Below are 25,820 nucleotides of genomic sequence, written 5' to 3' on the forward strand. Positions count from 1 at the left end.
TGTTCGGAGTGTTCGGGGTGTTTGGGGTGTTCGGCGTGACCGGTGTGTGTGCGTGACGACGTGCAGTGGGGGGTGTTCCAGCGCCTGTGTTGGCTCCTCCGTTGCGATGGGCTTGGGCAGTGACTGTGGCTGCGGCTGGTGTCGATGACGGCTGCTGGGCGATACCCGGATGCGGGGGACTGGACACATCGTATTTCTCGTCGAAGGTGATTCCCGCCTTCTGTGCGAGCGTTTCCAGGCACTTCAGGGGCCGCTCGAGCTGCTTGCTAGGTTGCTGCTGGTGCTGGGAGCTGTTATTGTTGTTGTTACTGTTGTGTAGCGGCTTTTCGCGAATATTCGAGTTATCCTTCAGAGGTAGTGTGCCGCCTCCTGCTGGAGCTGGTACTGAAGAGGATCCTGGGGCTGCTGCTGGTGTTGTTGTTTCGCTTTCTGTGTCCGCTCTGCGAGGGGGAGAGTGAGACGCAAAAGAGGAGAGAGAAATTAGTAAACATGTAACCTAAATAAACTAAATATTCTCAAACATATTTTAATCATATTTTCCTAATGGTCTTGTCTTGTCCGAAAACAAGTTGGGGTCCCTTCTCCGCCACACAATAATCCAATGCAAACAGGTTGGCAGAACCCATGCCCCCACCGCCACCAGAGAGTGCGCAAACAAAAGCTTCTGATGAGAGAGCGCGAAAGAGAGAGGATCAGCTCAGCAATGCACTCAAACAGAGAGCAAAAGCTAAAGACCAGAAATTTAGAAATAGCGATGGGGGGGGGGGGGGGACTGCATGGGGGACAGCTGCATCGCCACAACTCCATCAACGAGATCATTCACATTAGAGAAGAATGGACAACAGGGTGAGGGTGTTTCAAGACAGGTTTTCGCATGCCGCAAAATATTCTTCGATATTATAAAAGAGCATAGAGGTATCAGAAGTGGATGTGTGTAACACCCAGAAGAAAGCGTTTCCGAGCATTAAACAAGGCTGGAGTTGTTGTGAGAATAGAGAAAAAGAGTAAGTCTACTAACTGAGCATCGTGTATAAATGTAGAGCCACTGCCCTTGCCGCGGCTCGCAAAGTTCCCGCTTTTTTGTGTTCCCATGAGGTTACTTCCAACTGTTTAGGCAGCACAGACCGACACTACTCTTCTACCTTTACGTCCAGTGCCATGTCCACGTATTCCGTTTCGACAGAAAACTTTGAGAAGGTAAAGTACCTTAGATCGATCTAGCTATCTTTACACTTGAGGAACATACATAAAATTGATCTTTGATATGGATACCTATGGATATCTTAAGGCATTTCCCGTGAATCCCATTTGGCTAATGAATAAAAGTTCAAAAACATCCATAAACAATATTGTTTTTGTTTCGGCGACCTAAACAGTTTTTCGCTATTCTGGCTGCCACCACCCCGAAAAAACTTTATACGCCCCATACAATGAAAATTGCTAACATGCAAAAGGGCTTTTCCCAGGGCAAACGGGGAAAGAGATAGAGCAGTACTGCATACATATGTCCTTTGCATAGACCTAAAGGGGTAGCAAGTGCAATCGATCCTTATCTACGGTTTCCCGCTTTTTTAAGTCTTTCCATGTGAGAAACTGCACACCCGTTCGGTTCGTGTCTGACAAAATAGCTAACCGGAAAGACAGCTGACGACGGACGACATCCGGATACGACTAGCGTAAAACCAATATCTAGACCGAAACTGATGTTGCCTCGTGTGGAGGCGCGAGTTCAAGGACCTTCCATCAATCAACCAAAAATTCAGACAGTTGCTACCACGGACTCATGATTGGGAGAAACAAATTGTTAGAGTTTCTATTAAAGGCGCTGATCCCGACCCGCTACCCCGCGCTAACCCTCTGGCTATTTTAGCGAGAACCATATAAGGGAAGAACAGAAGGGAGGGAATCTGTAAAGCAAAAGCCGACCCTGCATTTTGGTTTGGTTCTCGTATTACATTACCCTTGAAAAACGGTGGGCGGGTGGCAGCGGTCTGGCAGGGTGTGTTTGTGTGTGTGTGAGCATGTATGTGTGTACCAAAACACCAACCACCCACCCACCCTTGTGCAGAAAATTAAAATCTGACCAGACGCCGTACCAGACAGACGACGAAGTTGCCTCATCTTTACCGGCAATAGAGGGTAAACGTATGTATGTACAGCCCAAAGACTGGTTAGTGTTGGTACAATTTTCGTGTATGTGTGCGTGTGTGCGTTTGACTGAAGGAAACTATACAAGTCCAGCACCCCCATCAATTCTATTTCGTTCTCCATCGCCAACCCAGCCGCTGGATAATGAGTTTCAAGAAGGAATGATAGAAATGCGGGGGAAACAATACAAAAACATGAGAGCATGCGCCGGGGAGGAGGAGAAAGAAGAGTCCGAAGGAGAGAGAGAGCACAAAATAAAACAACAAAAATCTGGTACAGGGTCATAGAGCCAGTGCAGGATGCAGAGGTAATCATGCATGCAACGATGAGGAGAAGAGTACCACAGTGCAGACATGCGGGGGAGAACGAAAAACAGAGTCGGGAATACAACATGACAACATATTTATTGAAACAAAACAGGTTTTGCCATCCAAATGAGAGAATGGATGCGAGTGAGCGGGATAAACCGATGGACACTCCACTTGTACACACACACACACACACACACACACACAAACACAAACACCACACACCAGGGTTGTCAGCTCATGGAAAATACACAAAGTAAATTTTTTTATATGTTATGCATCACAGTAAATATCATTCTAATTTAATCACACTCTTTTTTATCATAATTTAAATTTCTGACAGAAATGCTTTTTAAATTCACAATAATTTTCTTCTTTTTGCAACCCTTAGCGGACACAAAGTCAGACCGGGAGAGAATATCCAGAGTAGAGTTGCCCCCTACAGATTAAGTTTAAGCCATACAACAAAAAAACAGTATTTTTTGTTTTGGATATGAACTTTTCGTTTCAATATTGACTGTGGCAAAGACCACGAAAGGGAATCAACCACCACGAGTAGACGCACGCATACACACGGGGCAGGGGCATGTATTGCGAAATTCGTTGACAACAATGCGCTTCAATAGAGGGGGGGGACAAAAACTGGTTTAGGAACTTGCGAAATTGTTGCCTGTGCTCCCGGGCCAGTGTTCAAAAGCGATTTCAGTAATATTGATTGAATCGATCCCCTAGCAATAAACAATCAATAAAGTTACAATAAAAAAGTGTGCATGCAGCGGGGAAAACTACGCTTTTAAGTAAGGGAGGGTCACACTAGTCACACACATCCCTGCATCTACATCTACATATGTATCATAGTAATATTTTTTTCTGATTTTCTTGGTAGTTATCATATTAAAACCGCGCGCGGGTGCAACAAACAAATTCAAGTAAGTATTGTACAAAAATAATGTTACAAATAAAGATATGTACACATATGCAGCTGCAGCTGCGGAAAACGATAAAAAAAATATAATAATTTCATTTATTTGGAAATAAAAAGAAAGCTAACAAAAGAAAAAACGAAAAATAATACCTTTTCTGCATAAACTTCAATGCACGACGATCCATTATACAAAATAAAAACAATATATTAAAAAAATTAAAGTTATGCATGCGACGGCGGCGACGACGGCAGAGGCAGCAGCGTTCTGTTGTTTGCGGCAACGACGTCGACGGTAATGCTTGTTTTTGTTAATAATAGCATATTGCCGTGGCCTTTTCGTTTAGTTTCCTCAACTATTTTGATTTTTAACACTATGCAAACACAAAACACACATACACAGCCAATAAACCTAAGACATACGCACAGTCAAAACAACAAATAAACGAACGTAGAACACAAGACAACAAAAAAGTGTACACAAAAACAAGTCAGCAGCAGCGTTAAGTGCTGTATTTGGGTGGTGTGCTGGACAGTATAAACGACGTAGCTCCCGCTCCCACTCACTCTCACTGCACTGCAATGTCGGCGGCGACGTTTTCGTCTCGGTGAATGCTGCTCTTTTTTCAATGTATTAAATTTGTTGTGTGCGCTGTGTTGGGGGCACCTGTGCACGCGATCTTACATAAAACGCGACAGCTCTAGGTTTGTATACGTCGGCAGCGACGCGTCGCCTGCACACACATTTGTTTCGCGACATCATGGGTTTTCTTTTGTTTTGTCGCCTTAGCATTCACTTCTTCTTAGCCACACACTAGTTCTGCGTTGCATTATAAAAAATTTAAAAAAGTATCGTTATTATAAATGGAACGGCATACAGCAACAGCGTACTCGTATTCCCGTGATTGCGCGCGGAGTCGAGGCACAGACCGAATACCGAATACCGAACTCTGCCAAGTGGATTTTAGGACTGAGACGCGCGCAGACGATAGCGGGAACACACGGTAGCAGCAGCAGCAGCAGCGGCAGTGACAGCGGCAGCGCTGCGAAACAAAATGAAGTGCGCATGTGTTGGTGTTGGTGTGGTTGAATGCGGGGCCGGCGGCGCGACGCGGGCAGCTGGGGCATGCGAAACCAGTTTTCTCTCACACCCATGCAACACAGCGATAACTTTTCTCTATACTGAAAATCGCGGGTGCGAGTGGAATGGCAGTACAAGCAACGCAATCGAGCCCCAAGTGTGACTGCGATGGCCTGTGCTCGCTATCGCATGGTTTGGGGTTGGAAAGAAACAAACGACGAACGTCACCACACAGATACACACTGTCGCAGGAAAACGAGGCTACATCTGGCGTACATGTGTGCTGGTTATATATGTGTGCGCGCTCTCAACCACCCCGACGAATTCTCATCATCTTCTACAACCGAATCCAGTTTTCTGTGTCTGTACACTCGAATGTCTACCCTGTCGACTGCCTCCGATTGTTGCTTGTTTGCTGGCTTGCCTGCTATACTTCATCTTCTTTTTTCATTTCGCATTTGTCACCACCACCACCACCATCGGGACTGTGGCCCAACGGCCTACCTGGCTTCCCCTGCTCTGCCGCGACCCTCCGCTTCACATTCCCATTCCACACCTTCGGTCGTTCCATTCGGCTTTAGCTTTATTTTATTATTAGCTCTGCTTGTCGATCACAGCCGGAGAGACGGGGCGAGGTAGCGTATGCGCAGCAAAGCCCAAAGTGAAATGTTTTTTTGCTTGCTCCCTCGAACGCACAGTGGCGTGCGTTCGACTATTATTGGATTGCATTTTTTTGTTCTGCTGTGAACATCACACGCCGCAGAGGCCGTCAACGTGTGCACGGTGAGGCAATTACAGAAAAAATCGGTCACCAAATAATCACCAAATATATGTCTAATAATCGTTAAGTATTTGGTATATCAAATAACATGTATGTAATTAATAATTATTATATGTACAACTAGGGGGCAAGATATCGGGACCCACCATGTATATATATTTTAATATTTTAAATCACCCGATCTGAATCTGAATACAGTCATCTGTTTTACTCCGTGCCAACAAGTCGTGTCCCACTGTGCCTGTCTCTGGCATTCCATTTTTCATTTTGTAACCTCTTTGTGTGCCATGTGCGTTTGTATGTGTGCTTTTCTGTGGGCTCTTGTCGTTCCCCCTCTGCCAACCAGCGCCGCATTGCTACACAGGCGTTCATCGTTTTCCGTCGATGATTGCCGATGTCGCTGTTTTTGCTTTTGCCTTTGTTGCTGTTCGGCCAGCGCTGCTAGTGACGCGTTTTCTGATGTTGATGAGACCCCTGCGCTTTTTCCGATTCTCAGCCGCCGCCATATTATTTTTACGCTTGCTAGGTTCTGCTGCCGTCCCCCCACTCACCCCAACCCTCCCCCACCCAACAACCGCACACACTCTGCTTGTATTTGCATTAATGCTCTCTCGCTCTCAGCATTGCTAAGAGACAATCGTGTGTGTGTTTGTGGATTTTTCCTTTTGGCTCCACTTGAAGTTTTTTTTGGTTTTTTCCTTTTTTTTTTTATTTATTAGTCGTGTCTCTTCTTTGCTTATTCTTCTTTCACCCTGGAGTTTAACTGTATAAAAAGCAGACCCGGCCCGAGCATGCGCTCCAGGTCTCTTCCCATTCCTCTTATTTTCGCTTAAATTAATTGCCATACACTCGTTGGGACACAATTGTTGTTGGGTTTTGTTATTGGGGGGTCGGAAGTATGAGCGAGCGAGCGAACGATTGTGCGCTGCGTCTTAAACATGTGTGCGGTCATGGATATTTAAGTAAGTGTGTGTGCGTCCGCTCTTTGCATTTCGTAAAATGAAAAATTTATAATGAGCGTAAATTGCTTTGCGCGTGCTTTACTCACCCTTATACTTCCCTTCGCTCTTACTCCCTGTCTTATAGCATTTCTGTCTATGTCCCAGTAATACGCGTGCCTGTCGTGTTCCTACACCATTTTCCAAATAAAAAACCTTCAAATGAGTGCATAAAAGTCCTGCAGTCGACGCCTGACTACGACGGCGACGGCGACTGTGGTAGCGGCTCACCAATTTTAAAGCTCTAAGGCGGGGCCAGACATTGACAATAGATCGTTGATCAAATCTCACCCCCTAAACATCTTCTGTAGTTCCCCTTGATTTTGATATTCTGTTCCTCTTCGCCCGAAGCTCTCATGTGTAACCACCCCTCGAACCCTGCCACTTCTGCACAATTACTTTTTTGGCAGAGTCAGAGTCCTTTGTTGGTTCTATGCAGTGGAGAAACGATTCGTGCTGCCCTTGTTCGTACCGCCAAGGAGAACCGATAGGAGCGGCTTTCCCAGATTTTCATTAGTCTTTTGGGAGTCACATGTTTTTAAAGGGATCCAAGGGAGTTAAGCGGTAATATTTCGGGGGTTTTTGTATAAATATTTGTGCAGTTGCGAAATAATCGCAGCATAAGCGTGTATAAATGTGACGAGAACAGGCACACCCTTTGCCACCATTTTGGGCAACACAATGAAAGCGTTTTCCAAGCAAACATGCCATATTTGTCCCCAATCGGGAAACCATCCTAAAATTCTGGGATATTACTTAGAATTGCAACCCTTAAGCTCTTAAAACTTAAAAGTTCATACTTCGCGTAGGATGAGGTCGAGAAAGAGTGACATGGGGCTGACCCAGGAGTACGTATATATAGTAAAAATTGTAATATGCAGATATAAAATTGGAAGATAAGGGCTATTCCCAGTTGTCGTGGAATCTCTGACTCATCCATGGAACTGTTTCTGGTCATAGCTTTAATTTTTATATTTCTTCTTAATAGCTTCCATTTGTATAGGCTCTCCCTTTATTCTCATTTTCAGTCCCAGATCCAAGATTTTCTTCGTCCTACATACATATTTATGTATGTATATATGTATATGTACATATATGTATATCTAATAATTTCTCTGATGTGATCCTCATTTTTGTCCCCTAATTATGTAGTTCATCAGACCACTAAGCGCGTGGAAGGCGTTGCGTAATCACTGCAGTTTTATTTTTTACTTCTGGCTATAATAATAATTTGATCTGATCCAGATTCGTCAATCTGCTTTATATGGTTATTCTCTATGATTCTGCGTTTTTGGTTTTCCCGTATCGTTAAAATTGTGGATTCCACAAGTGCATTATAGGCTCTGAGAACTAGGCGTCAAACAATTACATATACTTTACATACATATCTAATATACCCCTATACTCTTCGACCATGACTCATGCTGTACATCTTCATTCTTCATTCATCATTTCCATGATGGAAAATTTGGATACAAACTTTAATGGTAAATTGTTCTATGAAAACTCATGGTTCATTCCACAGATCGAGTATGGTGATAAGTACAAACATATATATGTACATATGTATGTACAGAGTAGGGGAGTCTTCAAGGGTAGTTGCAACGTATAAAAAGAAATCTCAATGTTGGGTAGCTTCTGTTAAACTTTTATAGATATAATAAGAAAGTAGAAGTATAATACGTATATAACAAGTAGCCCGTAGGTAACAGTCTTCGGTGTAAATACAGGAAGGAATGTCCCAAAATAAGCGGAAAATCAAAGTTTATAGAACCCACCAAATTAACTATGAAATTGTATTGTTCTTTTCAAATACATAATGAAACAGATTGACCATGTAAATAGCTGTAAGTATTAATCATATCATAATAATACCACAATAGCTTAAGAAAGTCTGAGAATCGAAGAGGTAACATAGTACATATGGGCATTTCCAATCTGGCTTTATGTTTCGCTCGTACGACAAAATATTATGAAGAAAAACGAATGTATATTTTTGCATAGTAATTAAGTTAAGTATTTAGTCAAAAAAGGACAACAATTGAACGTACGATTTGAAAGATAAACTCCAAAAAACTTACCTGACGTTACGTTATTAAAAAACAAGTGTGCTTTCGATAGTTGTCAGTAAACAAGAAAAACTCAAAGCATTCAACAACGCAGCTCGACTAACTACAAACAAAATATTACATTTTTCCTAGTACCATACATATTTCCGTACTGTACTTAGTGGTACTTATACAGTCGTCGGATAATGTCAAACATATCAAATCGCCCGACACCCACGATGAAAAGCATTTCATCAGTGCCGCGATCTTCTCGGGGCCGCAATTTTCTCAATGAGAATAAGGTGAGCTTGAGCACCCTGGAAAAATCAACGAGTAAAAAACTAGCAGCGAAGGAGCCGGTGCGTCCGGCATGGATGCCGACACCTATGCGTCGCTCGGATCCCGAGGTACGGGAATCGAAAGGAGGAAAACCCCCTCCAGTATCGGTATCCAGACAAAGCACCCGGGAAACCAGTATGACACGCAACCGCAACAACTCTCGCTCGCATTACCAATTGGGTGTGGACGCTCCAGAGTCTGGCCAACGCTTTGGCGGCTTTGAAAAGCGCAATCCTGTGGTTTATGACCCACAGAAAGATGTGGTACATTCGCCGGACAATTATACAGAGCGCTGCAATTCTTGCGGCATCCAACACAGCTCCACAAGCATCGGCATACAGACAGAGGATATCACCGATGAACGCTTTCTTACAAAAGCCCTGCAAAAGTAAGAAGAGAAAGCAGAAGAAACACATTTCTCAATTTACCATTTTTTTTGATCTTTTAGATGCAGTTTTGATGGTGGACCTATGCTGAGTGAGCTGACCAATAAATACGAAAACAACTACAAACAGTCCAGTCGGTACGATAAAAATGAAGACGAGGATCTGCTGTCACCTCGCACAAATGGCAAACAACAACAGCACAGTCGCTTCAACATGAATGAGTTGCAAATTGATTTGAAAACTGAAGTCGCTTCGGATGAGGAGGCTGTGCTCAGTGGCCGCAGCCGTTTTCCATCAAATGCTAGCACTACGTCCATGACATCCCAACGCCGCGAGCTCAAGCTGGAGAAGGAGAAGCGCGAAAAGGCTGCAACCAAGGAGCTTGCCGGTCTTAGTCTGCACGCGGAGCAGGATCGTGTTGGGCACTTGAACAGCGCACAGAAGCGCTATGATGTTCTCATCAATGAGCTAAATCACATGCCCATCACCTCACAGACTATGCGGGTGCGCAGCCGCAAGGCAGAAATCGACAAGGAGCTGGCTATCGTAGATGAGGAGATACGCGTCTACTCGAAGCCCAACTTATACATCAACTCTACCAAATATAAGTAAAGTTGATAGCTAACTGTACACGCAACATCATTAAGAACCCCCCTAACACTATGCACTATACCTTCGTTGCACATACATATGTACATTCTTTTTGAAATTAATCTTGTTTTGTGTTAACTATGTATTGGAGCACCTGAATGCAAGCAACTGAAGACTCCATTAAACACAACAGAAGTTCTACATTAAAAAATTATCTGCAAAAACTCACCTAAATGCTCTAATCTAATTGATGCGTGCCGTCATATCCGCCTGATTGAGACTTTCAAGAGTGCTGATCAGCCGGAAGCTTTGCATAAACTCGGACAGATTACAGTACTTCTAACGATATATATGCGTATGTACATATGTATGTTTATTTCCCAGAATCTAGAATAAATAAAATGATGTATTCTTTAGGTTCCGTAGTTCATAAGATCCAAATCTCGTTAACTATGTGTAAGTAAATATGTATGTATGTGTCTGAAATAGGTTCTAGTTCCTATCCACAAAAGATATTAATGTTTAAGCGAGTGAATATCAAATTAATATTATCAATGTTTTAGAACATATCACAATGGTATAAATTGGTAAGACTTTCCAACATTTTGTTTTCTCCATTTTGTTTCGGCTTTAACAATTCATAGACGGTGCGGTGCCGTGCCCCTTTGCAACGTCACAAAATGCCGACGGGACGTTGATGGATGCGCTGGCCGTCCGGGGGCGGCCTGGGGTGGGAGTGTCGTCTGTTGCTGAGCGCCAGACAGGGATAGCCATAGGAACAACGACACCCCTGTCACGTGAATACTATCTCTCTCTCTCTCTTTCTATCGCATGTCGCGGGCCTTGTGCCCATTGCTTGCAGGGGGTAGGCGTGGCCTGGCCGTGTGGTGAGTTCATTGCCCAGTTTATAACATATTATAATACAACAAATTTGTATTTGAAACCTAATGAAGAGAATTGAAGGAAAAGACTTGCATCTTGATATAAATTTGGACAAAGAAAAAGAGTAGGTGTTTTTTATATTGAACATATGTACATATGCATGTACATACATATGTACTTATGGGCATATACTTTGTCCGCCATTTTGAATACCAAAAAAATCAAAAACCGTTTAGTGTGGCCATCAATCGGGATTTTCTTTCGTTTTTCATTTGCAGTAATTTTTTTGCTCATGTGAGAAAATTATGCAGTGGGAGAGGGAACTTCTAGCTGGACATGTGACGTCGTGACTTGCAAAAGCCAAAAAAGTCGAACAGAATGAATAAAAATCGTTTTAAGGCATCGCACAAATTTATGTAGAAAAAAAATATATATATAGAATATAAATATATAAATATGTATATGTACATATAAATATATAAAATATACATACTCGTGCATAACTATTTCTAACTTCTTCAAAGACGACTGTTTTAATTTTGTTCTTTCCCTGCAAATTGGTGAAAACAGAACCTGAAACAAAATCAGGAAGTCATTTTTTACTGATTTTCGTTTTTTGAAATTCACATTGCATACCCCAATAGTCATGGATATGAATTTAATTAACGCCATTTTTAAGGACAATACAGGCTGCAAAGTATACATACGACAATGATATTCCAAATATTTGTCGGCAGAAGTTGACCAATTAATCATCGATTAATTCAATCGATTCAATCGACTTTAGCCAATCCCCTCAATCTTCCAAAATTTAAGGAAAATGTGAGTATTTATTATACGAGTATTGTACATATGTATTTATTTCATTATTCATTATTAATATTTAATTTTAGTTGCACTTGTTCATCCCGGACATTCTTCCGTGGGTAATCATGGAGAAGAACTTACCCATGACTGATCAGCTGCATTTTGAATCAGGTAACTGGTAAAGTATTCCAAGTCGGACGATTTACTTAAACATGTGGTTGGCTAAGTACTGCTATGTTTAGTCATTCCGATTAATTGTTCATCGATGCTAATTTCAGTATGTACCTGAAAGGTTTTCGTCAAAATGATGTAATTTCGGCGTGCGGACTAATAAATGGACTGAGAAAATTGAAAGATAATGTTATATCTTCTATCATTTACACGATTTGGGGCAGCTGCTCATCTTCAACTATCGAGAGGGGTGCAGATAACGGCAAGATCGGCGAATTTTTCTATATATCAACTCTGATTGCAGCAAACTTCATCAAATAGGTAGAAGAAACTAAAGGGTAGTGTTTAAAAATTAAATGGTTTTAATCGGTTTTAATCGGTTTTAATTAGTTCCTAATTAATTTATTATTATTTTGTCAATATGTAGCAAATCATATGTGTATGTACGTATCTATTAACGCATATGTGCGTTCTGTTCTGGGAGCCGCATCTAAAATACACGACTAAAACTCGATTTAAAAATATTTAACTGTACTTTAAGCCAGTGCTAAAATAATAAAACGTGTTTTTTTTTCGAAGCCTCCACACCTTAAGGGACTGTAATTAATAAAAAACCTCAGCTTACGGACGAAAACTTAGAATACTCCTGTGCTTTTGCAATATTTATAAGGCGTGGATTAGAAACTGTCGCTATATAGCATTTTCATAGGAGCAAATATTGAATTTTTAAGGGTCATAAGGGTTTCTTTTTTATATTTTTAAGGACTTAAGGAAGTAAAGGAAATGAGGAGCAAAGAGGAATTACAATTGGATCGTTTTCACAGTAGTGTGAGCTCTATTATGCTGTGGTGAGCAATATCCTATTACGGCGCGGGCCAGTTGATTTTTTATCAAGCTCGCAGAACAGATCGTATAGCGACCTCCCCACAAAGGATAAAAACCTGTAAATTGTATCCCCTACCGCACCCCTAACGTGTAATTTTTACTAGTTTGTTTTTTGAGTAATACATTATTATTGACGTGATTATTTGATGAGTATTTATATATTTATTCTATTAAAGCTTATTTAAGACAATAGCCATTAAAAATGCATCTCCTTTAATTTTTCATATTTCTACAACATTTTGGCAAGCTCCCTTCGATTTAGATTTCATGATATTTAAATATATTATCATTATTATTTACTTATTTTAGGATTTGCTTATGAGATAAGGCTGGTTCCACCAACTCCCCACTCCTGCCGTAACAGACTGAGCGTAACCGAGAGGTTCCCATGATAGAACAAAATCATGGCCCATTGTTGGAATCTGTCCGGAATTTGTTTTGCAAAAAGTCGTATAAAGCTATGTACTTCTACACGTATTTGACATTCTTAGGTACATCACCTTACATATGTAGGTATATATTCTCTCCTCTCTTCGATGGTTCAAACTACAAAAGCTCAATTAGCGCGGGAGAGAGAGAGAGCTTTAACAGAGATCATATGGGATATACATATGTAGTTTCCGCCTCCCTCGTTGTGGCACGTTTAGTCGATGTTTAGTTTTAATTGTTCTGATAACGATTTAAACGCTTTGCTCAATTGCACTCGCAATCAAAACCAGTCACAGGAATATTTTGATATTGGGAGAGAATTTCCCTAATCTGTCTTAATCGCCAGGCTAATACAAATTGTATGTGTGAATTACAGTGTGTGTTTTCGGTGATTTTCCATTCCAGAGTCAAAAAGTTCAGAGAGATAGAGAGAAAAAAGAGAGAGAGAGAGAGATTTTGTGTTTGTTTTGGTAGGCGCGTGTAGCTCTCCTTGATATGGCACCCATTTCTCTACATATCTCAATGGTGATTATACAAAATTCATCCAGTTTAATGGTAAAAAAAAGCTACCATACGTTTATTGTTCACTCCCACTTGTGAGGATTTATTTGTGTGTACATTTCGATTAACTCTACGCGATAAATAATGACATTGAATCGAATTGATGTTTGGTTTTACAACCGGTTTCACATAGGTTCTGCCCTAACACGCTATCTCTCGCTTATCATCTACCTGTTAGGCGAGTATTTTGATACACTCTTGTCTCGGACACGCGTGCAAATTAAACAACTGCGGTAGCGGATTGTGTTTTTAAAAAGTTTTTATTTTACTTCGAACTTCACTGATATAGATTTAAGTAGAGGGTCACAAAGGAATTCCGGGCCAAGGGATTGCGCGATCTTAATATTTAGCTAGACTTTGCGGTGTCGCTGCTGGATCAAGACTGATTTGAACTTTCTGATCTTTGCATCGTTGATCCCTTTCGGGAATCGTTTTTCTATAAACATTTCAATTGATTTCGCCATCCCGAGTATTAGATTTCGTCATCCAAAGAGAGAACTGTAAAAGGCCTAAAGTGCAGGATCTGCAGAAAGCCGGGAGTGAGATTGTTTATGAGAAGCCGGGTGTGGGCAAACATTGGTTTTCCATTTAGGCGAGTGTCAAAGAATGGGATTGCGGCGGGGGCGCTTGAGATTGTACATCTTAGAAATCAATTAGGCGGAGGCCCAAGATTGAAATTGTTTTCGTTTTGGAAAACCAAAGATTGTTTACAACTCGTATAAGAGCTCAATGGAATTGGGTACGTTAACTCCCCCCATTCTTAAATGTTTCGTCCCGATACATTTTGAAGTTCTGATAGAGCTCTAATTTCTTCTGACAGTATTTGAATGTTGCTTTCCACTATTTCTTCTGACGGTATTCTTATTGATTTAATAAGTACAAATTTGGTTAATTTATAGCAGAAGTAAAATAACATTAACAATATCAAAATGATTAAAAATAATGTTGTTAATGGTAAGGCCGTATTACCTAATGTTATAAGGGGATTTAAAATATTAACATTATCAAAAGAAAATTGCTTATCATTTGATTGTATATAATCAACTAATTCAAAATCGCTATATCTATGATGCGATATATATTTTAGAATTTTACCCTTATCATTTATGTGGCTTATATTATTTATTACAATTGTGTTGTTGAATATAAGGAGATACGATCCTAACAAAGTAGTATTGTCTACGATATTTTTGCCTGAAACTAATATGGCACCATCCTGAATGATGTCTATTTCTTTGTTTTTTTTCCCTTTTTTTAGTGCAGTTGGCTTTAAAGCCATTAAGTAAATTGGTGAAACAGGTACTCTTTAAATTTATTTGTGCGTAATTGTTAAAAGTTTCACTTTTAAAATTATTCATTAAATAGTATTTCTCCTTACATTCACAAACTTTTTCACTTATAACTAACATTCCATCATTTTGTGAGATGGCTCTTGCATGGTAAAACTTGCAAATATCTTTAATTTGAGGATATTTTATGTAAATGATTATTAAATCTGCATTTCGAATTATTTTAACCGTTGCAATGTCCAACAGATCAGACAGTTCAACATTATGTTTTTCATGCTTATAAATGTCCTCTATTTCGTTTTTATTTAAAATTTTTGTATTGAAAATGTTTACTTTTAAGAGGGTTATGGTATCAACTAAATTTAGTAGGTCAAAAGTTATTAATTTTAAACGATGCTTTCTCAGTATCGTTTCTTCATTGAAGATGACATTCTTTAATGAATTTGATAGCAATTCAATTTCTTTGAAAAATTTGGAATTTATTACAAATTGTTTATTATTATTTTCAGTTAATTCATTTACTTTATTTTGTATTTTCAAAAAGTCGTCATGATCAGGGCTGCCTGCTATCCATTTCCAAATGGTACCTAATTCATTTATTCCCCTTTCTTTCCGTTTTGGAACTAATTCTGAAATCATTAATTTTAATAGACTTAAGTCCATTGATATTTCCCACTCATCGTCTGAATTAATTGATTTGTTGACATATTTGGATTCTTTATCAATTATCTCTCTATAAAAACTCAAATTAGTAATATGGAAAAGTTCAGCGTATGTTTCATAAGTGTAAACGTCTCTGTCGTCTTTGAGCAATAGATAGTCACTATGCGTATAGTCAATTACTTCCGCAGTCGTCAATATAACAAAAGTCAGTATTAGTATATTCGCATACATTTTCTGGAAAAAATATTTAATATTTGATGTTATCTTTATGTATAATTCTGTTTCTATTGTTGATTATAATTTTATTCGGTCGATTTTCCTTAACTACCTGCTTTTTGTATCGGGATTGAAGTTTATTTCTTTCCCCGAATTTCTTTTCATAGACTACTTCTCCTATTTTATAATCTTTTTCTCTTCTATCTTTGTTATGTATCTTAAGCATTTTGGTCTGAGCTTCCTTAAGTAATATTGGATTATGTTTGTGTTCTATTTTGTTATACAATATGTCATATGGCATTTGATTGGTCGTTGAATGTATCGTCAGGTTATATTTCAGTGCCGCCCTTATTATTATTTCTGAATAATCTGTTAGATTTAGTTCATCCTTGATGCACCGCGCTATTTCTGTTAGTGTGGAATGTACCCTTTCTACCTGACCATTTGAGGTGCTGTGTCTGGGATCAGCATAATAAATAGTTAAGTTACTTCTTTGTATGAATGATCTAAATTGTGCTGAAGTAAAGCTTGGTTCGTTGTCAGTCATTAATGATGTTGCTAACGGAAAGTGTTGTAAAATTTCCATTACCTTATTTTCAATGTTTAATTTACTTTGAATTTCCTTGACCACCAAGTATTTGGAATAAGAATCTATACAAGTTATGAATGTTAGGTTTTGGGCATAGTATATGTCTAAGTGTAATTGATCTCCTTCTTTTGCTGGAATGGGAGCTTCCCCAATTGGAATTTTTACAGGGTGTCTCCGATATTTGTTTTTGTTACAGATCTCACAATTTTTTATATATTCTTTTAATTTTTTGTGCAGGTTTGGCCAATAATACAGCTTAGTTATTTGTTTGTAATTTTCGTCTAGTCCTCTATGGGCTCTGCAATGTGTTTCTTTTATAATTATAGCTTTATCTTCTGAATTTACTACATCTTGGAGGAACTTTCTTGTGAAGAGAAATTTATTTATGAAGTTTTCCTTTAGCTTATTTTGGATAAGGTATAAATCTTCTAAAGTGCAGTGTATTCCTGTGGTTAAGTGAGGCTGAATAAATTCTTTTAAAATGATTAGCAGATTGTCAACCGTATCAAATTCAATAATATGTCGGGTATTTTCATAAACTCTTACTAACTCATGAACTGTGAATCTCCCTTGCGCTAATAGTAGCTGCTGTTTAAATTGGTTTAGAGGCTTGCTAGTCTCTTGAATGACGTTTTCGAAACTACTCTCTGCTGAATGCTGAGTATTTATGTCTGATTCTGATTCTGTCTGGTCGACATCACTATCTGTCATATGATTTATTTTAATCCGAGATAACGCGTCCGCTACTACGTTAGTTGAGCCTGGCTTATAAATGATTTTTGGTGTGAAACTTTCTATGAAGTAATACCAACGTTTCATTTCAACATTTGGATTTTTTTGCGACATTGCAAAGGACAAAGGTTGGTGATCTGTATGTATTTCAATTCCACTCACTCCGTATAAATAATTTCGCAAATTTTTTAATGCCCATACAATAGCTAATAATTCTTTTTTATTAGTAGCATATAATTGCTCGGTTTTACTTAAAGTTTTAGAAATAAATGTTATGGGATTCCCATCTTGCGACAAAACTGCACCTATTGCTATGTCCGATGCATCTGTGGTTAATGTGAATTTTTTATTGTAATCTGGTTGTACTAATTCAATATGTGCTATTAAACTGTCCTTTAAATTATTAAATGCTCCAATTGCTGGTTCATCCAGCTGTATTAATGCTTTCTTGGATGCCCTTCGTGAAACTTTCCCATTTACTCCGCTCAGATATTTTGTTAAAGGTTTGGCAATTGTGGCATAATTTCGGACAAATTTTCTGTAATACCCTGTTAGTCCTAAGAAGCTACGTAGCTCTCTGATATTTTTAGGAATTGGATAGTTTTGTATTGTGGAGATTTTGTCTGGATCTGTTTTAATGATATTTTGGGAAACAATGTATCCCAGAAATTTGGTTTCCAATTGAAAGAATTTAGACTTTTCAAGTGAAATTTTCATGTTAGCGTTTTGCAATATCTGAATTATATGAATTAGATCTTTATAATGTTGTTCTATAGTTTTTGAAAATATTATTATATCGTCCATATAAACGTGACAAGTTTTCCCAACTTGTTCTCTAAGTATATCGTCCATTGCCCTTTGGAAAATTCTGGGAGCGTTCGTCAATCCCATAGGCATTCTTAGAAATTCATATTTGCCGTTATTTATGGAAAAAGATGTTTTTTCAATATCTGATTCCCTCATTAAAATCTGATAGAAACCTGACTCTAAGTCAATGGCCGAGAAATATTTCGCTTTACCTAAATTGGCAAGGATTACTGAAGGATCTTGCATAGGGTATCTATCCGGTATAGTGTTTTCATTAAGTTTCTTAAAGTCTATTACTAATCTATGCTTAGGAGTTCCGTCCTCATTTACTCCCTTCTTTGGTACTACTATTACCGGTGAATTATATGGGCTTTTACTAGGTCTGATTATACCTTCATCTAACATTTTACTTATTTCGTTATTAACGAAATCGTTAACCGAATAAGCGTATGGATACTGCTTGCCATATACCGGTCTATCGTGTTCAGTGTTAATCTCTCCTTTTATATCCGTTCTGAACGGTAACTGTAAATTTATATTGGCATGGTCTTCTTCGATGATAGATACCATTTTCTCTCTGAGATTTTCTAAATTGTCCTCTTTGTAGGTTATTGTGTTATACAATTTCATTTTTTTCAATTCAGAATTTGCATAATTTTGAATGTCGGATATTTCTACGACGGCGCGTTCAGGATTTTTGCATCCCAAACTTTTAAATTGTTTATTGTCGGATAATTCAACGACGGCGTGTTCAGGATTCTTTAATCCCAAACTATTCGAACTTTTAGTGTCGGATAATTCAACGACGGCGTGCTCAGGATATTTTAATCCCAAACTATTAAAACTTTGGATGTCGGATAATTCAACGACGGCGGGCTCAGGATATTTGAATCCCAAACTATTGACGGATAATTCTTCGTCGGCGTGCTCAGGATTTTTTGATCCCAAGCTATATAAACTTCCTTCTACCTTTACTGAATCGCTTTTCATTTCTTTTTCTTCTTCAAAATATTTTTTTATTATATATTCCTTCAACGGAAGGATGGTTTTTCCTTCTATAAAGGTTAATTTGTTTAAAGAAAGGACCTCGTCATATATTAGTTTCTCCTCATTGTCTTTATAACTTAAAGTCCCCTTTCCTGTATCAATAACCGCTCCGATTTTCTTTAATAGGTTAAATCCTATTAGTAAATCTGCCTCCATTCCATCTATTTCATAAAACACTTGCTTTGTGTTGAAAATTGTTATATTATGGAAATATTTAATTATTGAAAACCCATTCACTGTAGCAACTTTCTTATAGATTGGTAATTCATTTTTATTGTCGTAAATTCCTTTTTTTATATAACAGGAAGTTGCTCCCGTATCTATCAAAACTTTTAATTCTCTGTTTATTTTTTTGTCTACTCTTTTTAGGTAGGGCAGACCTACTTCGGGGGCTGATCTAAAAAATGATCCTCCTCAATGTTATTTATCCTCATTGCTTTATTAGCCGGTTGTTCCGACATTTCGTTTAGTTTTCGTTTCTGCGCTGGATTGTCGTTAGACTGATTATTCGGGACTACGTTTGCCCTAAAATGCTGGGCTTGGCTATAATTGTTATTATTTCTCCTAAAATAACCGTTAGTATTCTCCCGATAATTTCTATTGTTATTATTTCCCCTGAATTGATTGCTGTTCTGTCGGTTCCGGATTTGTATAGATTCGTCTACCTCCATTGGTTCTGGGGCCTGATTTTGTTGTCTATTACCCAAGAAATAGGGTTGTCCCCAAGACATGTTATTCCTCTGCAAATCCCTTTTTTGGTCGAATGGTGAACTGTTAGTCCTAGGTTGTCGTTGGTTGAATCTTAAGGTATTAAAATTATTATTCCCTGAATTTCTGGGACCGCTGAATTGGTAGGCAAATTGGGCCCGAATGTTATTAGATTGCAATTCCTGTACCTTTGCTAAGGCATTCGGTAAATCTGGGGGATTCAATGAAAATAGGATTTCAGCAATGCCGCCGTTTAGGCCAGTGACAAAAATGCGTAAGGCATTGTCTCTAATTTTTTTATTTGATTCCTTGGTGATCTCACTGTCCTTTCCGTGAGTCATTATTGTCTTATTTATTAACAAGGTCATTTTCTTGTTAACCTCGTTATAGAAATCTATAATTGAAAGGTTCCCTTGTCGGAGAACGCTTAATTCCTGTTCTATTATGTAAATAGGTCTCTTGTCACTGTAAACAAAGTCAAGCCGTGAAAGTATGGCATCAAAATTTAGAACTGTCCCGTGGTTGGTCAGTGCGTCATGTGCTGGTCCTGTTATTTTGTTTCTCAAAATTGTTAATGCAATATAATATTGCTTACTTCCTTTCTTATATAACTTCACTGCAGTTTCTGCAGCTTCCCTCCATCCTACATATTGGTTTAATCCACCATTAAAAATTGGTAGGGATTCTATTACCTTCAATGTGGTGTCGTCTCTTATTGTCTCGTCTATTGTTTCTGCCTGATAATCCGATACCTGATCGGATTTAGTTTCTATTTGTTGTTTTAAATTTACAATTTGCTCTTGTACTTGTGAAATTTGAAGTGCTATCAATTGTTTGACCAGATCTGCTGTGAGATCGGTCCTTGCTTGAGAGTTAATCATTTTTAGTTTTTCAAAATCTAAAGTTAGCTGATCCACTTTTAATTTTTCTTATATGTTAGTTTTTATAATCTTATATATCCTAATTGAACTTATATATTTATTAATACAACTCTTGCTCACGAAATATCCGGTAGGGGTCGTCCTTCTTAGTTTGGCAGATCTTCGAACGGGTCTTCCTTCTTAAATTTCTTTGCTCAGCTGGGTCTTCTGGGGGTCTTCCTTCTTTGGCTTCGCTGATCGTTTCACTTTCTTTGTATTTTGGTTTTGTCGGTTTTGTTGGTTTTGTTTTTTTAAAAACTTTGGGTTTCTTTGGTTTTTTTTGTATTTACGAATTGCCTTGATTAGCTTTTTGTTTTATTTGTATTTTGCGTTGTATTTGTATTTGTATTTGTATTTGTATTTGTATTTGTATTTGTATTTGTTTTTGCACACCCTAAGCTCCGGTTTGTTTCCTTTTTATCTCACTTTTTTTTATCTATATCACACAGTCACTCCGCGTTTTTAATTTTGAAGGATTTATTCCATTAATTAATTGTCCTTCGGGTTTCGGCACGACGCAACACTTTTATCATTCGGTGCTTTTTAGACAACGTCGCCCCACGTTGGGCGCCAATTAAACAACTGCGGTAGCGGATTGTGTTTTTAAAAAGTTTTTATTTTACTTCGAACTTCACTGATATAGATTTAAGTAGAGGGTCACAAAGGAATTCCGGGCCAAGGGATTGCGCGATCTTAATATTTAGCTAGACTTTGCGGTGTCGCTGCTGGATCAAGACTGATTTGAACTTTCTGATCTTTGCATCGTTGATCCCTTTCGGGAATCGTTTTTCTATAAACATTTCAATTGATTTCGCCATCCCGAGTATTAGATTTCGTCATCCAAAGAGAGAACTGTAAAAGGCCTAAAGTGCAGGATCTGCAGAAAGCCGGGAGTGAGATTGTTTATGAGAAGCCGGGTGTGGGCAAACATTGGTTTTCCATTTAGGCGAGTGTCAAAGAATGGGATTGCGGCGGGGGCGCTTGAGATTGTACATCTTAGAAATCAATTAGGCGGAGGCCCAAGATTGAAATTGTTTTCGTTTTGGAAAACCAAAGATTGTTTACAACTCGTATAAGAGCTCAATGGAATTGGGTACGTTAACTTGCACCCATACCAAGACGGAGATTATTTCGATGTAATAAACACACATATGAGTGGGAAGAGCGGAAAATACTCAATAAACAAACAAATTTGTAAAAACTTGTTTAAAAAAGGAATGAAATTAACGATAAATAAATATTTTTTATATAAGATTGGATAATTTTTATAAGCGTAATTTTATTAAATTATTTTGTAACATTTTTTTTATCGAAAAAAAGTATGAAATTGGGTTTACCAAAGTATTGGCACATTAGCTTTTAATTAATTAATATTTAAATTTAGGGTTAAAAAAGTAACTACCCTTCACAAAATAGCGAGGGAAGTATTTTCCGATCTCATCAAGTATATTATTAATTTCGGTTATATAAATAAATTCATTATTTATATATGTTCACATTCGGTTGCAAATGTATGCAAATCGTTTATAAGTAAAAATCGAACTTATTCATTTGTACATATGTATTTATTATTATAGCCGTACCTTGATGGTTCTTTTTCACTACGTATACTTTCCCGGCAATCACAAGCCATACAACAATCGTTTTTCTTAATCCCCATGACCAATGAAGACAGATCCGAGATCATTTTCGAGCAGGTAGAAATTTTTATTTTCCAAATGAGTTTGTAAACAATATTCTGGTTTTACCTTTACCTAACGGTAAACCAAGGGCAATCATAAAAATGTTGACTCTGGGCTGCACTTTTCGACCCGAAACCAGACCAGACCCGAACCGGCCGGACCATTGTTTGCTTTTGCTTTGCGTTTTGCCTGACTGTGTGTGTATGTGTGTATGTCCCAAAATAAATATGATAATTTTTATGCACGCGTTCATGCCACCACAAGTGGGGGACTGATAGTGGTGTCAGTGGTGGTAGTGGGCCACTATCACTGCGATAGAGCGTCGGGTCTGACGTCTGGAGAGTGGAAAAGTTCTATGAGTTCTCTGTGTGGCGCTATCAGTGTGATACGGGCTGCGTTGCGGAGTGGTGTATTCATAAGCACGTCAAGTGGAGGTTCTTAAGATTTATACTAGTAAGAATTTCGTGTGGGCGATCGTTCGGCTGACTGGCGTTCCTCTCTCATTGCAGCCTTTGTGACCAAAGAAGGAAGAAATAAAGAATACAGGTAGTTTGGTTCCCCCTGAAGTCCCGCTCCACATACACCATGCGCTTCCAGCGGCTCCTGCAAATGCGCAGATTAGCGACCACCGCCCCCCTGCTGCGTCCGCCCACACAGACGAAAACGACCGTAAGGACGATGGCGGGCAGCGGGGCGCCGATGCCGGAGCTCACACAGGTAGGCAACAAGTTTTCGTAGCACGGTCAGTTCTGAATGGTGGTGGTTGCAACGTGGGCGTGGCATCGCAAAAATCCAATCCGTTTTTTCAAATGGTGGTTGAGTCCCCCGGACACGCTCTGTGACATCACCACCATCTTCGAAAACCAGCATCCACTCCTCCCCCGTACAGTTGTGCTCAAAATGTATGCCATGCCACTCTTTTATTGTAGATCACGGACAATGTGCAACGTGGCAACTATGCCGCTCTGAGCGACAAGGATGTGACCCACTTTGAGAAGCTGCTGGGCAAGAATCATGTCCTTACCGAAGATCTGGAGGGATACAACATTTGCTTTCTCAAGCGGATACGTGGTATGCTAATGGGCATACGAAAAATAGGGATAACTCTTCTGTTTCCGTATCCTTTTCTTCTTTTTATACCCGATACTCAAAGAGAAGGGTATATTAGATTTGTCGGGAAAATGGATTTGTGTAACGCCCAGAAGGAAGCGTTTCCGACCCCATGAAGTATATATATTCTTGGTCAGCGTGAGCGCCTAGTTCTCAGAGACAATAAGAGCTAGAGCAACAAAATTTTTGATCCAGACTCCTGTGATATCTCACTGTTACAAGAGTATTTCAAAACTTCGCCCCGCCTTTCGCCCCGCAAAGGACCTAAACTCTGTGGCATCCACTTTTTTCAAGTCAGGAGAAAACCAAATAGAATTATAGAGAATGACTATCTTCTAGACTGCCGGATCTGAAACAGATCGTATCATTATTACAGCCAGAATGAGCCAAACAATTTCATTCTTTCTCTCTCTGCCTCTCTATAACACAAACGATTCCTGGTCGTCTTTGCCTATCGCTCCAGAAGAGCGCCTATATCTCAGAGACTATAAGAGCTAGAGCAACTAAATTTGGTATCCACACTCCTGAGATATCGCACTTGCACAAGTGTATTTAAAAATTTTGCACCACCGCCTTCCGCCCCTGCAAAGGACGAAAATCTTTGGCATCCCCAGATCTCAGACTATTAGAGCTAAAGTACCCAAGTTTGGTATCCACACACCTGTTAGATCTCACTGTTACAAGTTTATTTAAAAAGTTCGACCCACCCTCGTCCGCCCCCATTAAGAACGAAGATTTGTGTCATCAACAATTTTGAAGATACGAGAATGACCATATCTAGCAGTTGGCCGAATCTAGATCAGATCAGATTATAATTATAGTCAGAGGGAACAATTTGCAGTGGCTAAACACGACGCCCACGCGCTTACTTACTGGTTTATTACAATGGTTTTATTCATTTCATACAATTCTATTAGCTAAACTTTTCAATTTTTCGATGGATATATATGTAGTTCACCTAGTTTGTCGTCAAACATTCAGAACGATTTTCTTAACTTTCGTACAGCTTTTATGTTATCAAGAACTCTGTCTTCTTGTTTATTCTGATTGAGTCATTTATCGTTTCAGGCAACAGCAAGCTGGTCCTGAAGCCCGGCAACACTGAGGAAGTAGCCGCCATTCTGAGGCACTGCAACGAACGGAAGCTGGCCGTGGTGCCCCAGGGCGGCAATACGGGACTGGTGGGCGGGTCGGTGCCCATCTGTGACGAGATTGTGTTGTCCCTTCAGCGGCTGAACAAGGTGCTGTCTGTGGACGAGGTCACGGGCATTGCGGTCGTCGAGTCGGGCTGCATTCTGGAGAACTTCGACCAGCGGGCCAGGGACGTGGGTCTGACGGTACCGCTGGACCTGGGTGCCAAGGCCAGCTGCCACATCGGTGGAAATGTGTCGACGAATGCGGGCGGAGTGCGTGTGGTGAGGTACGGTAACCTGCACGGCTCTGTGCTGGGCGTGGAGGCTGTGCTGGCCAACGGCCAGGTGCTCGACTTGATGTCGAACTTTAAGAAGGACAATACGGGATACCATATGAAGCACCTGTTCATCGGGTCCGAGGGCACGCTGGGAGTGATCACGAAGCTTTCGATGCTGTGTCCACACTCCTCGAAGGCCGTCAACGTGGCCTTCATCGGGCTCAACTCGTTCGATGACGTCCTCAAAACGTTCGTCAGCGCCAAGCGTAACCTTGGGGAGATCCTCAGCTCCTGCGAGCTGATAGACGAGCGAGCCCTGAACACGGCTCTACAGCAGTTCAAGTTCCTCAAGTAAGTGGCTCTGATTCGGCAAGGATCTTCTAGAAACAAATATCATAGAATTATTCTTAATCTGTTTGTTCTGACAGCGCCCCCATCTCGGGCTTTCCCTTTTACATGCTAATCGAGACCTCGGGCAGCAACGGCGACCACGACGAGGAGAAGATCAATCAGTTTATCGGCGATGGTATGGAGAGGGGTGAAATCCAGGACGGCACTGTCACCGGCGATCCCGGCAAGGTGCAGGAGATCTGGAAGATACGCGAAATGGTACCCTTGGGGCTTATCGAGAAGAGCTTTTGCTTCAAGTACGACATCTCCCTGCCACTGCGCGATTTCTACAACATCGTGGACGTGATGCGGGAGCGCTGCGGCTCCCTGGCCACCATCGTGTGCGGCTACGGCCACCTGGGCGACTCCAACCTGCATCTGAATGTCTCCTGCGAAGAGTTCAACGACGAGATCTACAAGCGTGTCGAACCCTTCGTCTACGAGTACACCTCCAAGCTGAAGGGCAGCATTAGTGCCGAGCATGGCATAGGCTTCCTCAAGAAGGACTATCTACATTACTCGAAGAATGTGGTGGCCATCGACTGGATGCGCGAAATGAAGAAGCTCCTTGACCCTAACGGCATTCTTAACCCGTACAAGGTTCTCAACTAAGCTGTGCACCGAAATAAAGTGATAGATAAAGATACCATCTCAAAAATCCCCTTTCTTTGTGCTAATTTTTTTTGTTAATTGTAATTTGTAATCCGTGTAAAGTATACTTAATAAAATGTGAAAAAGATCATTTTTTTGGGCTCGGTGGAAAGAGTGACAATTTTTAATAATAGTAAAAATCGAACAATTTACATCACTGTAAAATTTATATTAAATGCTAGTATCGATTTTTATAACGTCCAGACGTCCCGAAGGAATCGTTTAAGCATCAATAGCCGAGTAGATAGAGCCATGTCTTGCTGTCCGT

The 25,820-nt window shown here is 39.8% G+C and overlaps 2 protein-coding genes and 1 long non-coding RNA gene across 5 annotated transcripts; all 3 read left to right on the plus strand.

Annotated features, from left to right (window-relative positions):
- Positions 1–8,422: 8,422 nt before the first annotated feature.
- Positions 8,423–10,121, plus strand: LOC6596891. Its single transcript, XM_026990092.1, has 2 exons — positions 8,423–9,013; positions 9,074–10,121. The coding sequence occupies exons 1-2, from the start codon at positions 8,493–8,495 to the stop codon at positions 9,621–9,623; spliced, it is 1,071 nt and encodes a 356-aa protein (XP_026845893.1). The 5' UTR covers positions 8,423–8,492; the 3' UTR covers positions 9,624–10,121.
- Positions 10,122–11,249: 1,128 nt separating this feature from the next.
- LOC113566085 lies at positions 11,250–11,770 on the plus strand. Its single transcript, XR_003408933.1, has 3 exons — positions 11,250–11,306; positions 11,378–11,462; positions 11,570–11,770. It is a non-coding gene; the product is annotated as an uncharacterized LOC113566085 (long non-coding RNA).
- Positions 11,771–13,214: 1,444 nt separating this feature from the next.
- Positions 13,215–25,643, plus strand: LOC6596890 (D-2-hydroxyglutarate dehydrogenase, mitochondrial). 3 transcript variants are annotated; one of them, XM_026990062.1, is made up of 5 exons: positions 13,215–13,301; positions 22,500–22,707; positions 22,920–23,061; positions 24,169–24,862; positions 24,940–25,643. In XM_026990062.1, the coding sequence occupies exons 2-5, from the start codon at positions 22,576–22,578 to the stop codon at positions 25,511–25,513; spliced, it is 1,542 nt and encodes a 513-aa protein (XP_026845863.1). In that variant the 5' UTR covers positions 13,215–13,301; positions 22,500–22,575; the 3' UTR covers positions 25,514–25,643. The 3 variants fall into 3 exon arrangements, with proteins under 3 accessions (XP_026845863.1, XP_026845862.1, XP_002022105.1); XM_026990061.1 differs by lacking the exon at positions 13,215–13,301 and adding an exon at positions 22,354–22,424; XM_002022069.2 differs by lacking the exon at positions 13,215–13,301 and adding an exon at positions 22,364–22,443.
- The last annotated feature ends 177 nt before the right edge of the window (positions 25,644–25,820 follow it).

This window comes from Drosophila persimilis, unplaced genomic scaffold (assembly GCF_003286085.1).
Source record: "Drosophila persimilis strain 14011-0111.01,24,50 unplaced genomic scaffold, DperRS2 tig00000520-arrow-pilon, whole genome shotgun sequence".
Taxonomy (NCBI): domain Eukaryota; kingdom Metazoa; phylum Arthropoda; class Insecta; order Diptera; family Drosophilidae; genus Drosophila; species Drosophila persimilis.

Bases quoted from the DNA above. Each gene is read 5' to 3' on its own strand.
- LOC6596891 (XM_026990092.1), top strand. From the start codon at position 8,493: ATGTCAAACATATCAAATCGCCCGACACCCACGATGAAAAGCATTTCA. The intron at 9,014-9,073 runs GTAAGAAGAGAA...TTGATCTTTTAG, and splicing joins CTTACAAAAGCCCTGCAAAA to ATGCAGTTTTGATGGTGGAC.
- LOC6596890 (XM_026990062.1), top strand. From the start codon at position 22,576: ATGCGCTTCCAGCGGCTCCTGCAAATGCGCAGATTAGCGACCACCGCC. The intron at 22,708-22,919 runs GTAGGCAACAAG...CTTTTATTGTAG, and splicing joins CGATGCCGGAGCTCACACAG to ATCACGGACAATGTGCAACG. The intron at 24,863-24,939 runs GTAAGTGGCTCT...TTGTTCTGACAG, and splicing joins CAGCAGTTCAAGTTCCTCAA to CGCCCCCATCTCGGGCTTTC.